Here is a 15551-nt window from a genome sequence, read left to right on the forward strand (position 1 = left end):
GCAGGAGCCCCAATGGAGCGAGTAGCTGTGGACGTCATGGGCCCATTTCCTCGCACAGACAGAGGAAACCGCTATGTTCTTGTGGCCATGGACTATTTTACCAAGTGGCCGGAAGCATACGCCATCCCAGATCAGGAGGCTGAGACGGTCGCTGATGTATTAGTGGAGGGGATGTTCAGCCGCTTTGGAACAGCAGAGACCCTCCACAGTGACCAGGGGCGTAACTTTGAGTCCAAGGTATTTGCTGCCATGTGTGAACGCCTTGGGACTAAGAAAACCCGCACCACCCCACTTCACCCCCAAAGCGATGGGCTGGTGGAAAGGTTTAACAGGACGCTGGCCCAGCAGCTAGCCATCCTTACCTCAGAACACCAACGGGACTGGGATTACCATCTTCCCCTTACCCTCATGGCCTACAGGTCGGCAGTGCAGGACTCCACCCAATATACGCCTGCCCTGCTCATGTTAGGGAGAGAGCTGAGAACTCCTGCAGAGTTGGCTTTTGGGAAACCCCCGGACGCGCCAGAGGCACCACCGGGCTGGGACTACGCAAGGAAGCTGCAGGACCGGCTGGATTCTGCACATTCCTACGCCCGAGAGCAGCTGGCGAAGGCAGGCCTGCGCCAAAAGAGGAATTACGACATCACCACTAAAGGGAGGCACTTCCGTGCTGGGGAGCTGGTGTGGGTCTACAGCCCAAAGAGGAAGAAGGGACGGTGTCCTAAACTGGATAGCAGCTGGGTGGGGCCTTGCAGCGTCCTAGAGCGAGTGGGGGAGGTTGTTTACAGGGTGCAGTTGCCTCCTAGGGGGAGGATAGTAGCGCTGCACAGAGACCGGATGGCCCCCTACAGAGGACAGTCCCTCCCCTCCTTTCCAGAGGGACGTGTACAGAGCGTCCATGACCCTGCTCAGAGGGGCCCCCGACCGGGGCTGCGTTCCCCCCCCTCGGACTCTTCACCCCAAAGCCCCGAAGCTCCGCGTCCTCCTCAGGGGCTCAGGAGGTCAAGGAGGGAATGTAGGCTACCGCCCCGCCTCAGAGACTGTGTCGTTCCCTCGGGGACGAGGAACTTATTGCTGGGGGGGCAGTGTAACGATGGTTAAGTGTTACTGGACAGTGACATGTTGGTTTTCTCTGCACACTGTTGTTGTTCCTTTAAGATTCATGTTTGGTTGGGCTGCAGGAAGTAGTGAGGGTGGTGTACAGGAAGGGGTGGGGGGACCTGGTTGTTCTGTGTGTGTGCCAGGCTGAAGAGAGGTGTAGTTCGAGAGCGCTTCCCCCTGAGTTAACAACCCGCTGGCTTATGTGCCGAATAAACGGACAAACTGAGACCCCAACCGTCTGGTTCTTGTGAACGTTACAATATGACAAAAGTTTTGACTTGGCCTCCAAACTCCCTAGATGCCACTGCGATGAACCATTTATGAGGCAGGCCAGAACAATCCGGAACAAACCCAGTCTATGGAGGCCCTAGCCTGCAGCCTAAGACCCAAAAGAATTAGGGCTGTGTTAGTGAATGATGATGATGAAGGGGAATATTTGATAGCTCACTAATTAAAGTGATTTTTAGCTCATTTCCACATTGATGATAATTATAACAAATTTAATTTGCCTTGCTTTAGATTTATGTTGCATCTCCACATAGTATATCCAACACTCTGGCTGTTTATGTGCCTTTTGAGATGTGCAGAGACCAGTTCATGCTTGGACTTTTGCACGCTTAATTGTGTGTTAAACAGGTAGACTGATCCATCATCACCAAGTGAGATGAAACAGGATATTTCTGTCTGATGGTTTGATTTTTAGATTTGAGCGTAACAAAACTGCACTAGAAGAGACACTTGTTTATTTTATGTCCTTTACTTTTATTTTCACGGGTGGGAGGGCGAGACAAAGAGGGGAGGAAAGATTGGTGAGCCATTTTATACATATAAAACAGACTGGATGAGTTAGCAGAACTGCCCAACGACACACACAATATATATATTTAAATATATTTTTTGAGCTTATTTATAATGTTGCCAATAATACATCGGTGCAAGAATAGTTGCTTCAGATTTTGAATTTGCCAAACATGAAACTACTTTAATGAAACTGGCAAGAGTTTTAAGTCTAGATAAAAACTTTTTACCTTTTTACCCATCCAACTATCCAGTCACTCATTCTTAAAATTTCTCACCTGTGTTGGGCTGTTTGTACTTCCCAGGTCGAGCTGACTCTTGGCCATCTTCTGACTGAACCTCCAGTAAGTAGGAGCTACGGGCCTCACGGTCAAAGACAGCTTCTGTGTAGATAATCCCAAGTTCTGGGTCGATACGAAACAGATTATGGTCCCCACTGCTGTCACTCAGCAGAGAGTAAGTGATCTGTGGAGCACAGGGAATTTGAAAATTAAGCTAAAGTAAAGTTTCAAGCAATAACCTGCAGAAACAGCAGAAGTTACAGGCTCTGTAGCTGAAAATGTCAAGAGGGCTAAGCAAATCAATACGCTCCATTCAACCAATATCGCCACAATCAGTGAGACAGCTGATGAAACAGCTCCCAAACCCACTTCAACAAAACTTTGAAAACAGTGGAACAAAAGCTTCCACACTGGTGGGATTGTTGTGTGATGTTACATAATGCTCTTTGTAGTGTAAATGGATGCTTTAGCAGGGAAACAGCAGTCTCTAGATTTTTGTAAAATGATCATAAGTGTATAACCACAAACCTCTCCATTAAAGCCCAGGTCTTTGTCATGGGCGGATACTTGCAGAACTGAAGTCCCTATCTGGGCTCCTTCGGTCACTGAGGCCTCGTAGATGGAGGATGTGAAAAACGGTACGTTGTCATTGACGTCTTAGGATAGAAATGACATAGTCACCGTGACAATGTGTTAATTTCCTGATACCACTCACAATATCCTTTTTCTGCATTCAAAAGTGTAACCACTGATATTTTCTCAAAAATGAAATGAAATATGAGAACAAGAGAACAACACGTTCACCGCATCAGCTATAGAGGTAAATAACTTCTCTTTAGGCAAGACCAAGTAATCCCTCTTATAAGTAATTAGAATGTGTTTTTACTTTTTTAAATAGGTTTTAATACTGTGCCAATTTTATATTGTGTATTTATCCCCAGTGTGCTGCTTGTTAACTTCTTTTGTCTCTGAAGCTACATGTGCAAATATACATTATATTATATTAAATATAATATAATATACACTGTTCCAAAAAATAGTAATGTCAAAGTATCTTACTGTATATTTTACAGTTTTGTATTGTCTTTCTAGAATATCATTAAATTTACATAAGTAGATGTGATTTTACAGATCATTTTCTCACATAACAGACAAATATTTGTGAAATTATGATACATTTCTGAATGTATTTTTACAATCTAAATATGCTTATGTACAAATTATATATTTAAAAAACACGTAAATTGTGTTTTACTATATGTACAGTGATGTTATCTGTTAAATTCAAATGTAATACTATGGAAAAATATATAAAATGATCGAAAATCAATGAGAATAATAATTAAAGGAGTAATTTTGCTGGAAATGTCATGTCATCTAGGTCTGATTCAGTAATTCAGAGGTAACCAGTGAAAATATAATTAATATGAATAAAAACAAAGAAAAACATATAAAACATTGCACGGCCACGCTGTGCTAATTATATATTTTAAAAAATAAATGTAGAGGTAGGGATTGCAATTAATATAAATCTCAAAGTATTCACAACATTCCTGAACAGAAATAGGCCTCTGCACCTGGGGTGAGGGTGTGGCCATGAAAACAATGTGACATGCCATTGGATGTTGGGACACATAATCATCGGCCAATGAATGTGAACTAACAACCACAATGTCGTGGGTATGGCAGCACTGTAGGAAAACATCCTAATATAAAAGTATTTTACTGCATTTCACAGTTTTGTTCTGTTCTTCTAGAATATCGTCAAAGTTACGTAAATAGACTGATTTCACATTTCAAATGTAAATTAACGTTAAATCACTGTAATGTAATAAAACATAATTTTCATGATTATTAAATGTATCTGTCTGTACATATGCATATTTAGATTGTTAAAATACATTCACAACTGTATCATGATTTCACAAATATCTGTCCGTTATTTGAAAGAGTGAACTGTTGAATTCAAATGTAATGCTATGCAAAAGTATATAACATGATTCCTATAAGCTTGTGTTACATCACATAAGTATTATTATCATTGCTCTTTAGGGCGATCGTAGCTCAAGAGTTGGCAGTTCGCCTTGTGATCAGAAGGTTGCCGGTTCGAGCCCCGGCTCAGACACGCTCGGTGTTGTGTCCGTGGTCAAGTCACTTCACCTACCGCCTACTGGTGATGGGCCGATGGTGCTATATGGCAGCCTCGCCTCTGTCAGTCTGTCCCAGGGTATGCAATCCATTATTATTTAAACCAACTGTTAATTGTATATTTCTGTACATTTACGTGTTATGATTCATATTGCCACATTCATTGACGTTGTTTATAGGTAATTTCATTGTTTGATCACGTTAAAATGTTCCTAATCTAAAAGCACTTGGAAAAGGCAGAATCCCATGTAAAATTAGAGCAACAAACTGTATTGTCATTACTGGAAATAACCGTATTTTTATGAGGAAGTTATTTTCTGTTATTTTACGGTAGTATTTTGGCACCCCAGCTGCCGGAATATTACTGTTTTTTTAAGATGTTTTTTTTTTAACAGTGTAATATAATATAATACAATATAATATAAAACAATATAATATAATATAATATAACATAATATAATATAATACCAATTAAAATGTACTCAGACACAGTTATTAAATAAATTAATTAACATACATTTCAAGAATTTCCATAAAGTCTGCTGATGTAATGGTGAAATCTATTCAATCAATTAATTATATCAAATGACAAAGACAGCGAGACATGTACCTGTAATATTCACATAAACTCTTGTGAAAGCTGCAAGCGGCACTGCAGCCACATTTTGCGCCCGGACTTGAAGAGAGAAAAATGGTGTGGTCTCATAGTCCAGTGGCTCGGACACCAGAATGGACGCAGAACCATCTTCCCGGTTGGGAGAGAGGTAGAAACGGACGGGCATGTTGGTTTCAGGGACCATCCCATCCTCAAGGTTGTAGGTCACTCTTGGGTCACCCAACTGAGACGTTGCCTTGACTGTCTGAATAGCATCAGAAGTTACATCATGACTGTCTTGAAAACCTGGATTTTAGGTATCAAATCAGTAAGGACTAGCTCCTGAGGCAGAAAGTGATAAATGGAGCATACATACATCTCATGATAGAGCAAACCTCTATCATCTATCATGAGCAAACATCTCATAATAGGAAAAAAAAACATCAGCGAGTTTATGGATATGTAGCTGATCGCTCAGCTTATATAATATCATTCTACAATCTTGCTATGCAAATTTGGAAAACATGTTTTTTTGAGGAGTACAGGCATTCAGGAGTCCCCTGAATGCCTGCTAATTTCACGGTTAAATCACTGCTCAATAATATGAGGTCAATGAGTCAATCCAAGAAATAATTAAAGCATTTAAGCACTTACAGCTAGACATCTTTAAATCTCTGGACAAATCATAGAAGAAAATTATTCTATATTAATTAGTTAGTTTTAAAGATGGTAGTGAGCATATTTTGTAGTTTTGGACAGAGCCAAAATGTTTGTGAAGGACAGCAGGTCTAATTATTGATGTCATCCATAACAGGCTTAACTAAAATGTCTGGTTAGGAGGAAATCATGTTTAACAATTTCATGTGTGATTTTGTATAGTCATCCATTCATCTGTCGATATCTTTCTATCAGTAACTAAATAATAAAAAAAAAATAGTAGTGAAAGGCTCATGGTCATGTTTTCTTTTTTTAATATTAAGTTTTTTCTGTTTTTTAAGTAGTTTCATAGAGTGACTCTTACTTGTAGTCTCACTGTGTTATCTCAGTACTTTTTAGTCTCTGAATTCTTTTCCCATTACTGGGCAGATTATATTAGCCATTTTACAGTGATTAATTATAAACACTTAATCAGAAATCAGCCCCTGAAAATGTTCTGTCCCCTCTGTGTTGAGAGTTAAGCTCCACCCCTGAGCTGATGGGCACATTTTCTAACTTTACACAGAGCCAGGTTAGCTGTTTTTCGCTTCTTTTGCTGAGCTAAGCTTACTAGCTGCAGGATACAGCTCTATAACTAACTCCCAGAGATTGAGTGCTATCAGTCTACTCATTCAAGTCAAGACAGTGTCAAGTCAGCATATTTCCTAAAATGCTAAACTACTTTTTCCTTTGAGATTGGTCAAGTAACATTTGTTCACATGTGACAGGTTATAAGCGGTCAGACTGCAGTACGGGTCAGCAGCCTGAACGAAACACAGGTTATATCAAATTCTGATTAAATTTTTGCTTCAATGACTGATTATCTAAGAAAGACATAGCGTAGGATGAAAGTCAAACCTGCTGCCTGAGTCCTAAAATAACCTCTTATCAAGAATTGAGCTGCCTTTTGAAGACCTTGAACAAAAGGACTTTTTTTCCATCTCAGATTGACAGCTATAAATTTTTCACATCAAAGGAGACATTTTCAATGAATTTAATAAGTCTAGTGTCATAAAATTTGCCAAGCACATGGGATTCAATGTCATCTTTCTGCTACAGCATCACATTAGAACTCTTTTACAGGTTTTTCAGCACTGAAGAACCTTCTGAGGCATATTTAAGCTCAGTGTTAGCAGAATGTCTAAATAATGGTCAAATTGCACTGATTCAGGTAAGCAAGCATTCATCTAACGTAAACAGCAAATAATAAGATTAATAAATAATAATAATGATAATAATGATAAAGGGAAACAAACATTGTAACAGAAATTGAAGTTGCTTGCATCCTTACCACTATGGGCGTGTCCCTGGCAGTGTTTTCAGGGATGACAACACTGTAGCTTTCTTTTTCCCACTGTGGAGGCTGGTTCTTCACATTGGTGATGGTGACTGCCAGCTCCACAGAAGTGCTACGATTCCCACCATCAGTTGCTATGATATCCCTTGTAATATAGGTCCGCTGTGAACAAAGGGAAGAGTTCAATGGGGGAAATTATCATCATATTTGATGTTGAAATGATTACTACCCTGAAGTAAGATATTACTTTAATCTTGTGACTCTCAGTGAGAAAATGAGGCCCTGTTGACACCGTTAGCAGCAACTACCACAATGGCAGGTTTCCGTGTTTATATCTATCTGTGCAGACGTTTTAGCTGCATTATAAGTGACATTAAAAACTTTCACCATCACCTCTTTGATTATGTGTTTACTCTTTTATTAATTACATATAGGTCCAGAAATGTTTGGACACTGACATAATTGTCAGTTTTTTGTCTGTACTCCACCAAGTTTTAAGGGTCTACAAACATGTTTCCTTTACTGCTTTGAAATTAGTTAGTCGTATACACAGTCACCTGTTGTCTTGGGTAAAACATCATATTTCTTTTAAACCCCTTGAACAGTAAGTTTCATTATTGTTTCTCTTAAACTCTATTGTGCTTGCATACAAAAGCAAAATTGAGAAAATTGTGTCACTGTCCAAAAATGTACAAATCAAGCTATTTTTGTGATAAAAAAAAGTTTTTTCATAGCAAAGTGTAATATTTTGCTTAATGTTTAGTAGAAGAGTTAGACCTCTGCGTGACTGTGGGGGCAGCTGTTTCTGGCAGCACAGCAGCACTAAGAAAAACATGTAGATCTGGGCGTTTATACGGATATGTCTTTGTGCGAGCAGATGCAAGCAGCGATAAGCTGTCGATCAGCTAATTGGACGACCCAAACGTGGAAACCATTTAGTTAGACTCAAAACAACAAAAGCAGCAGAATAAGCCATAGAAAAATACATTAAGCCATAATTCTGACTCCATAAAAACCCTTTTGTTACTGTGCCATAATTGAATTCCAAGGACATAAGGGAGTAAATTTGTCTTGGGGACTGCATTTCATCAAAGTGGACACCACAAGAAAAAGTGAAAAGAGTCCATTTACCTAAATTAAACAATGAGTAACATTAAAATTACACTCACACCAAAGTGAAGAAGAAGAACATTTAGAAATGTGTCCTTTTACCCACATATTATGATTGTATTTCATAATAATGACTAAGTCACAGTTACAGAGCTTAAATGAAAAATTGTTCACTATTATTTCACCACAAATTCAATCGTTCAGCTTTAACATTTCGACTACCAGCTGCATTATTCTGTTAATGTAAATCAGGGCCGGCGACTCTATTATTGTGCTGCAGTGGTCAGATAAAAACCAATCTCCCTGAAGTTCAGTAATAGATTTTCTATTTGTGGGACAATCCAATTAGTATTTTTAAAGCAATGCAACTCTTTTCCAAAGCTTGAAACCAGAGAACAAAGATTGCAATCTGCAATGCCCAATATGGACCCAGCAGCTGCTGCTTTTACATTAAATGAATATCTGACTTGGTAATACTTGGAAATTAAATTTGCTGTAATAGTGTCAGATCTCTACCAGAACATATAAAATATTCTGGATACGGTCATGGCAACCTTTTCCATCTTTTCCACTTAATTCTCTGTGGAACCAGTGTACAGTGTGTTGACACGGGATGAGGTCGGCTCTGGCTGTGCATGTCTTAGGGCATAAGAACATTCATAGCTGCTCAGTGGCATATCTCTTCCATTAAAGTGCTTCGAGTCAACTGGGAACAGTGCTTCACATTTTACTGTGAAGTGTGGCTTGAAAATTTAGCCTTAATTCTTTTTCAATGTAATCAGAAACTGCGATGAGAAAATCAAAAAGAACAAGGTCCCAGACCAGCGAAGACATTTAACATTTAATGAAGTGCTTTTATGGTTACAGCACAAAGATTGTTGCAGGATCCAAATAACTTCTGAAACCACCCTAAAATATGCAACAGCTTTGTTAGGCGAGGTTTTGTGCTTAGCGTTATCAATTTTGCATGAAGTCAGCAGCAAAATTGCCAGAGACTTCCGACACCAGTGCAGTAAAAAGTATGTTAAATAATAAACAGCCCTATAGTGCAATAGCAGGTTTCTGGCCAAAGAACAGCTCCTGTTGAATAAATTAAGGTGAAAACTGGAAGCCGAGCACTGATAGGTCTCAGAAAGGCTACGGCATACTTGTGAAGAATGTAAGAAATAAAAAAATGTGTTACATTACTGGCATTGACATTATAAATCACTTGAAGTTAGCTGACAACACTCAGCTCAGTAAACTTTGAAGATAGCGTTTTTAGGTAGTTTTCATACAGAAGCGAATTATGCATACATGTAAAATAACTTGTATTCTGAAAACAACTGTGTAATTTATCTTAAGGGGATTCACCTTTGTATTTCACACTTCTCCAAAGATTGTGGCTTAGTGTTTTCATTTTTCAGAAGCTGTTAGCAGGGAGGTTAACTTTGCATTCATAATCTTCCTCACAGTGTTTCAGTTAATCACTTCAAAATACAAAAATCGTTTGTTGGTGCACACTGTCAGTCTTTTTATCAAAGTCTCAGATGATAAACGACGATGAAAGAAAGCTTTTTTATATATATATATATATCAAAGCCACAGCATTTATAAGAGACAATGAGTTGCAGAGTATGGTAATTAGCTTCTTTTAAACCTGTGCCATTAATTAAAACACTTTTTTGACAGCTACTGCAGGTAAGAGAATGTTTTTGCACATTTGAAGGAAAAGTCTTTGTAACGGAGCACTAGAAAAATACTAGTCATTAAACAGAACCAAAGGACACACAAGCTGTTAAAATGTATTTTGAATAATTTGTTTAGGCTGAATTAGTCTCCCTCCATCTTCTTTCTCTGTGGTATTTCCACATCCAGCACCTCCGGGAGTAGACATACTCAAGACTGGTAGTGGCAGTTAGAGGCACTTTGAGGTGCCTCATTCATTAACTTTGTTGACACAGACCCACAGGCCACTGTGTGTGTCGTCCTGGTATAACTCATTTTGCGGGGACATAATCTACTTACACAGTCTCATTACGAGGACATGCCTTCGTTGTACGCAAAAAAGTAAATCCCTAAAAATGAAGGTGAAGACCCGGAAAAGAACAGTTAGTGTCTCTGTGTGTGTGTCTGCACTGGCTGACAAAGACCTGTGGTTGACTTGCCTGTGAGATGGGCTGGTTAACATAGACCCATCCAGTGATGGGGTTGACCTGCAGGTACTCAGGCTGCTCCAGAGACATGGCGTAAGTGATAGCTGCATTAGTGCCAAAGTCATCATCGTGAGCAGCAACACGCAGAAAACTGGTACCGACCAAAGTGTCTTCCCTCAAAAAATCTGCACGGGAAAGAAATAACGTATGTGCGCTCACTTTACTGGTCAAAGAACTTGCATTGTAGTAGCTTAGGGCAAAGGATGATGAAGATCCTTAGGAACAAAAATAAAATGTCTCTAAAAACATCCTCAATTAAATCAAATTACTATATAAAGGTGCACAAAGTCAATCAAATTCTCTATGACTTAATATCAGTTTTATTTACTTCTGCATTTTTAATGGTCCTGGTTGTGCCCCTGCTTTATTAATGCTATGCATATTTCATTTGGACATCAACAAGAATAACATTCATCCCAAACTTACACTCATAGCGCAAATTCTCAAACTTGGGGCTGTTATCATTTTGGTCCAGTATTTGGATGGTTAGCTGACAGATGCCGATCAGTGGCTCCTCTGCCCAATCAGTAGCCGTTACTGTGATCGAATACTCTCTTTGCCGCTCCCTGTCGAAGCGCCGGGCTGTCACAATCACTCCTGTACATACAGAATAATGATCAAACATACGCACGGCAATACCACACAGTGCTTCAGCACCCCGGTATTTCCACCAATCGACCCAAGATTTTGTAAACAAGTAAACAATTATGAATTTATTCGGAGAAAGTCGAGTATTCCTTTCAAGTGCGGTGACTTTGCTATTAAATCTTGAGATGAAGAAAACTGAGCACGAGCCTAAAAGAAAATGACTGACAGAATAACATGTTGCCTGCCCGTGCCAGGACTTCTGAACAGCTTCTCTATTTGCCTACCCCTTAATTATGTACACTCATTTTTTATAATCACACTGAGCTTCTCCCAAATTTAATCAAATGTTAATCAGTATACAGGTTTTGGCATTTGACTTAAATTCCTAAGAATAACAAGTCAACGTATAACAGTTGATATTGTATCAGTATGCATCCTCCTCACGTCTCCACGCCTCAGCTCAAAATTACCATTAGAGATGACAATTAACATTTAAATACAACACATTCTACCTACAGCAGACTCTCTGCTCTATGTCTAATTGAGACCTCTTTTACCCCAGACGAACTGAAACTGTTCTACCTGTGTCCGGATGGATTCTGAAGGCAGGCATTGCGCTGTCTCTGTGCATTAGGCCATATTTGACTTTTCCATTTGCCCCCTCATCTGCATCCACGGCATGCACTTGCAACACAAAAGTCCCCGTTGGCTGGTTCTCCAGCACCGAAGCCTGTTCACGATATTGCTGGCACTGAGATAGAGAGGGGAAGAGGAAACAAGGAAGGAGAGATAAATGCAAGAAAGTAGTCCTATATAAGGGATTGTATCATCAGAATACGATAATATTAATAAGAAAAAGGGGATCAAAGAAACTAAACTAATTAAGTAGAAGGTCACTACACACACCACACAGGGAGATTCTGCACATGAAACACAATATAGCAGTTATAGATACAGTAGACCACATCTTTGGAAATGAAAACACTTGAACTGATTTCTTTTGAAGAGCCAACAGCGAACAGCTTTGTCTTTGCAAAGAATTCAATCCATTCCCCCTAATGAACATATGCCCCAGATAAAGAGCAGCTCTCTGGAGTCGTTCTTTTTTGTAATCAGATATAAAAGCCAGCTACTCTTTCAACAGAATGACCATGAAAAAAGAAAAACAATAGACAAGGAGGAGCAAGAATGAAATGGAGAGAAGGAGATGGATCAAAGGATGTGAGCATGCAATTAAAAGAAGAATAATGCAAGAGTTCATGGGACGCGATGGCACAGACCGCATGGCCGGAGGCAGCTGTTCATAAAAATCACATAATATAAAGCATAAGGTCATGCTGGCCCAGGTGGTTCTGAGGCATAACTTGATATTCAAACAAATCAAGTTGCCAAGAGTTCAAACCCGCCCGGAAGACCCAGGAGCTCCAGCTCTGCATGAATATGTCTTCTGCCGAAGTTCAAGTCATTCCTAATTAAGGAGGAAGTTAATTAAACAGGTACAGTATATTGTGATGATTTTGCAATTTTTTCCTAAATTAATTGAAATCCCACTAGACTGCCTAAAGATAGAGTGGGTGTGCAGGCTAATCGGAACTCATGGGAAAACAGAGCAGAGAGAGACGGAGGCCAGGGAAATGAGAACAGAGCAAAATATAAGAGTGCTAGAGAGTGAGGCGAGAAGAGGGAGGGAGGAAGGAAAAGGGAACAGCTGAAATGCAATGAGGGGATAAGACTGAGAAAAATACAACAATGGATTATAAAAGGTTCACGTTGACAGCAACAACAAAAGAAGGAATGCCTGAAAGGTCTGACATTTTGGGAAATACATTTACAGACTCTTTTGCTAATAGTTAGCTGAAAAGATCAATACAACTCTCCTTGCATGGCCTGCATGGTGAATATATAGCTTGAACCAGTAAGTAGTTAGCCTATAAAGACTTAAAACAGGTTGGAAGTGTCGACTATCCAACGGTGCTGGAAAAGTCTTGAATAAGAAATAGGTAAACAACCGCCCATAAATACATTTATTTTGAAGGCACTACTTTTCTTCTTTGTCCTTGGCTGTTTTACTTTCCTTCCCTCCTTTCTGATTTTCTCACCCATGACCAATTAGTTATACCTGTGGGGCGATCGTGGCTCAAGAGTTGGGAGTTCGCCTTGTAATCGGAAGGTTGCCGGTTCGAGCCCCGGCTTGGACAGTCTCGGTCGTTGTGTCCTTGGGCAAGACACTTCACCCGTTGCCTACTGGTGGTGGTCAGAGGGCCCGGTGGCGCCAGTGTCCGGCAGCCTCGCCTCTGTCAGTGCGCCCCAGGGTGGCTGTGGCTACAATGTAGCTTGCCATCACCAGTGCGTGAATGGGTGGATATGTAAAGCGCTTTGGGGTCCTTAGGGACTAGTAAAGCGCTATATAAATACAGGCCATTTACCATTTACCTGCTCGTCGATACCCCGTCCTTCTTGTGTGTTTAATTTGTCTTTGCCATCAAGTCTTTGTCAGATCGTCTGCGTCCTTTGCCCACCTCTGAGCTCCTGAGCCTTTGTCCATCATGCTGTCTACCCTGGTATCTGCCTGCTTTTGCACCTATAGTTGTGCTAAGCTTCCGTGTGTTTTTCCACTTCCATTTTTGTTTATCTTCTTGGATTTAACCATTTTTTTGTAGGGAATAAGTAAAAAACTAAATGTACTAAAAGTACCAGGGTTGTCTTCCTCACCTCCTCAAATATAGGTTTGTTGTTGTTGACATCATCAACCCCAACGATGACCCGGGCAGTCGAAGACAGAGGGTGTGGTCCACCCGAGGCATTGTCATCTGTGGCCGTTACATTCAGGACGTACTCCAAACCTTGAAGCTTGGGCAGGGGAGTCGAGCGGAGACGGATCAATCCTGCAAAGAGCACAGACCACTTAAATTACTTCTTGTATAGTATATGGTCCACTAACAGAGTACATACAACCATTCTATAGCTGTTAAGTAGGATGTTATTGCTGCTGAGGAAGTGGACGCATAGTAAGGGATGTGCTATCAATAAGAACACACTAGAAAATGCATACTGCATACTGTTGTTCTAGACGTTGGAAGCAAGATAGAGAGCTGTGAAAATTCAGCTCTCAAGTCCACAGAAAGGTAGAAATCTGATATAGAGACTAAATCCAAAAACCAATTTCACAGTAGTGATTTTGTCACATTTCTAATCTAATAATTGCGTGCTTTCCTCTAAAGATGCCCATCCAGCTAAAGCACTTGAGCGAAAACATAAAGCAGTACAGTGAGTCTGGTCAGAAGTTAACGAGGCTCAGCAGATGCCTATTAGCTGTTCCTCTTGCCCCCTTTGTCTGCTTTCATGTAACAGTCAAGATAAAAGGTGGGATAAAAGGATGGAGCATCTGAGTCAACATCTTTCTCGTCAACAGAAATACAAAAACATCAGAGGTTGCAGAATGAGCAAGCAGCCTGTGATGTGGGGAAAACCTATTGAACTGAGAGCATGGGGAGTTTTTTTATTCTCTTGTTGTGTTTCTATTCATCCCCTTCAATGCTCTTGATTAAAGACAACACAGCATGCTGATACACACATATGGGAGCGCCTGACATCCCTCTCTCCTGTATTACTTGTAATTTCACCTGCCCACAGAGCAGAGAAGGATCCAGGTTCTAATGACAATGCATAACATTGACATTGCTGCACCGCTACATTAAAATACGCAAACTGTGGGATGTGCGCAGTAATTGTCTCGCCTTAAATGTCAGCCTTGTTTACAAACGCAACACCAGCTCAACCAGCTATTCAGCTACCAGCATTCGTTGCATATACAGGAAAAGGGAACCCATATAGTGATAGTGATTTCCCCGCACCCAAAGGATATCAGCCTTAGCATTTTCTTTCTCGGAGGATACACAGAAAGGGTGGAAAGAAATATAAAACGATGACACAAAAGAAAGAGGAGCTGGCGGAGCAGAGCTTGGAGATTGCGAACTATGATAGAGCAGTTGTTGTGAAATTGAATTGAAAGGGTTGGGTGACAAATGTCACAGAGATTGCCACTGGTTTCGGATCAAAGGGTAAATAAAAAAGATAAACTGTGCAGTCCTCAATGCTAGAAGGCTAAGAAACATGTGGAACATTCCTCTCTGTACCTGGAAAAAGCCAAACCAAGGACAGAAATGTCCTAAATAATGTTATAGATTTTATTTATGACCCTAATAATAGAAAGAGCAGCATGCGTATAGGAAATATAGCTTTTATTATCAGCTTTCAATATCTTTTCACACTGCCTTTGAAAATAGAGGCCGTTCCTTGAAAGCGCAATTTGACAGAAAGCCCATCGATTACAATGAGAGCTGAATAATATGACACCTGGTTGGAAAATTAAGAAATATCACCTTTCTGGCTGTCAATGACAAAATTTTCTTCCTCGTTGCCTGCTGTTATGGAGTAGAATATAGCATCGCCATCTGGATCTTTGGCCAGAACTGTTGCAACCAGGGTGTTGGGGCCTGCATCCTCAGAAACGAATGTTCGATATCTGCAAAGAGGAACTCAAGTTTAGAGAAAGTGAGAACACATACTTGGTGGAAGTCAATAATAGAAACCCACAAACAAAGAGACTAGAGATATGAATCATTTAGACAGTCCAGGGCATCGAGAAGCTGATTAGACTTATGGTTGTGGCTTTTACTTGTCACTATGATTTAACCTGTCCTCTTAGCTGGCCAGACCAGAGACAAATGATAATGTCTACT

At 40.3% G+C, this 15551-nt stretch overlaps 1 protein-coding gene across 1 annotated transcript in view; it reads right to left on the reverse strand.

Annotated features, from left to right (window-relative positions):
• Positions 1 to 15551, reverse strand: part of LOC147324340 (neural-cadherin-like) — a 115759-nt gene that overhangs the window by 42402 nt on the left and 57806 nt on the right. The window contains exons 7-15 of the mRNA XM_086298075.1: positions 15192 to 15334; positions 13522 to 13694; positions 11392 to 11560; positions 10648 to 10818; positions 10174 to 10346; positions 6911 to 7078; positions 4939 to 5188; positions 2709 to 2836; positions 2178 to 2364 (exon numbers count right to left, since the gene is read on the reverse strand). Coding sequence (XP_086154201.1) covers positions 2178 to 2364; positions 2709 to 2836; positions 4939 to 5188; positions 6911 to 7078; positions 10174 to 10346; positions 10648 to 10818; positions 11392 to 11560; positions 13522 to 13694; positions 15192 to 15334 — 1562 coding nt within the window. The remainder of the gene's footprint in view (positions 1 to 2177; positions 2365 to 2708; positions 2837 to 4938; positions 5189 to 6910; positions 7079 to 10173; positions 10347 to 10647; positions 10819 to 11391; positions 11561 to 13521; positions 13695 to 15191; positions 15335 to 15551) is intronic.

This window comes from Aulonocara sp. 'chitande type north' Nkhata Bay, linkage group LG7 (assembly GCF_057382095.1).
Source record: "Aulonocara sp. 'chitande type north' Nkhata Bay isolate Kocher_YH1m ecotype deep benthic linkage group LG7, A_spYH_male_GT1.1, whole genome shotgun sequence".
NCBI lineage: Eukaryota > Metazoa > Chordata > Actinopteri > Cichliformes > Cichlidae > Aulonocara > Aulonocara sp. 'chitande type north' Nkhata Bay.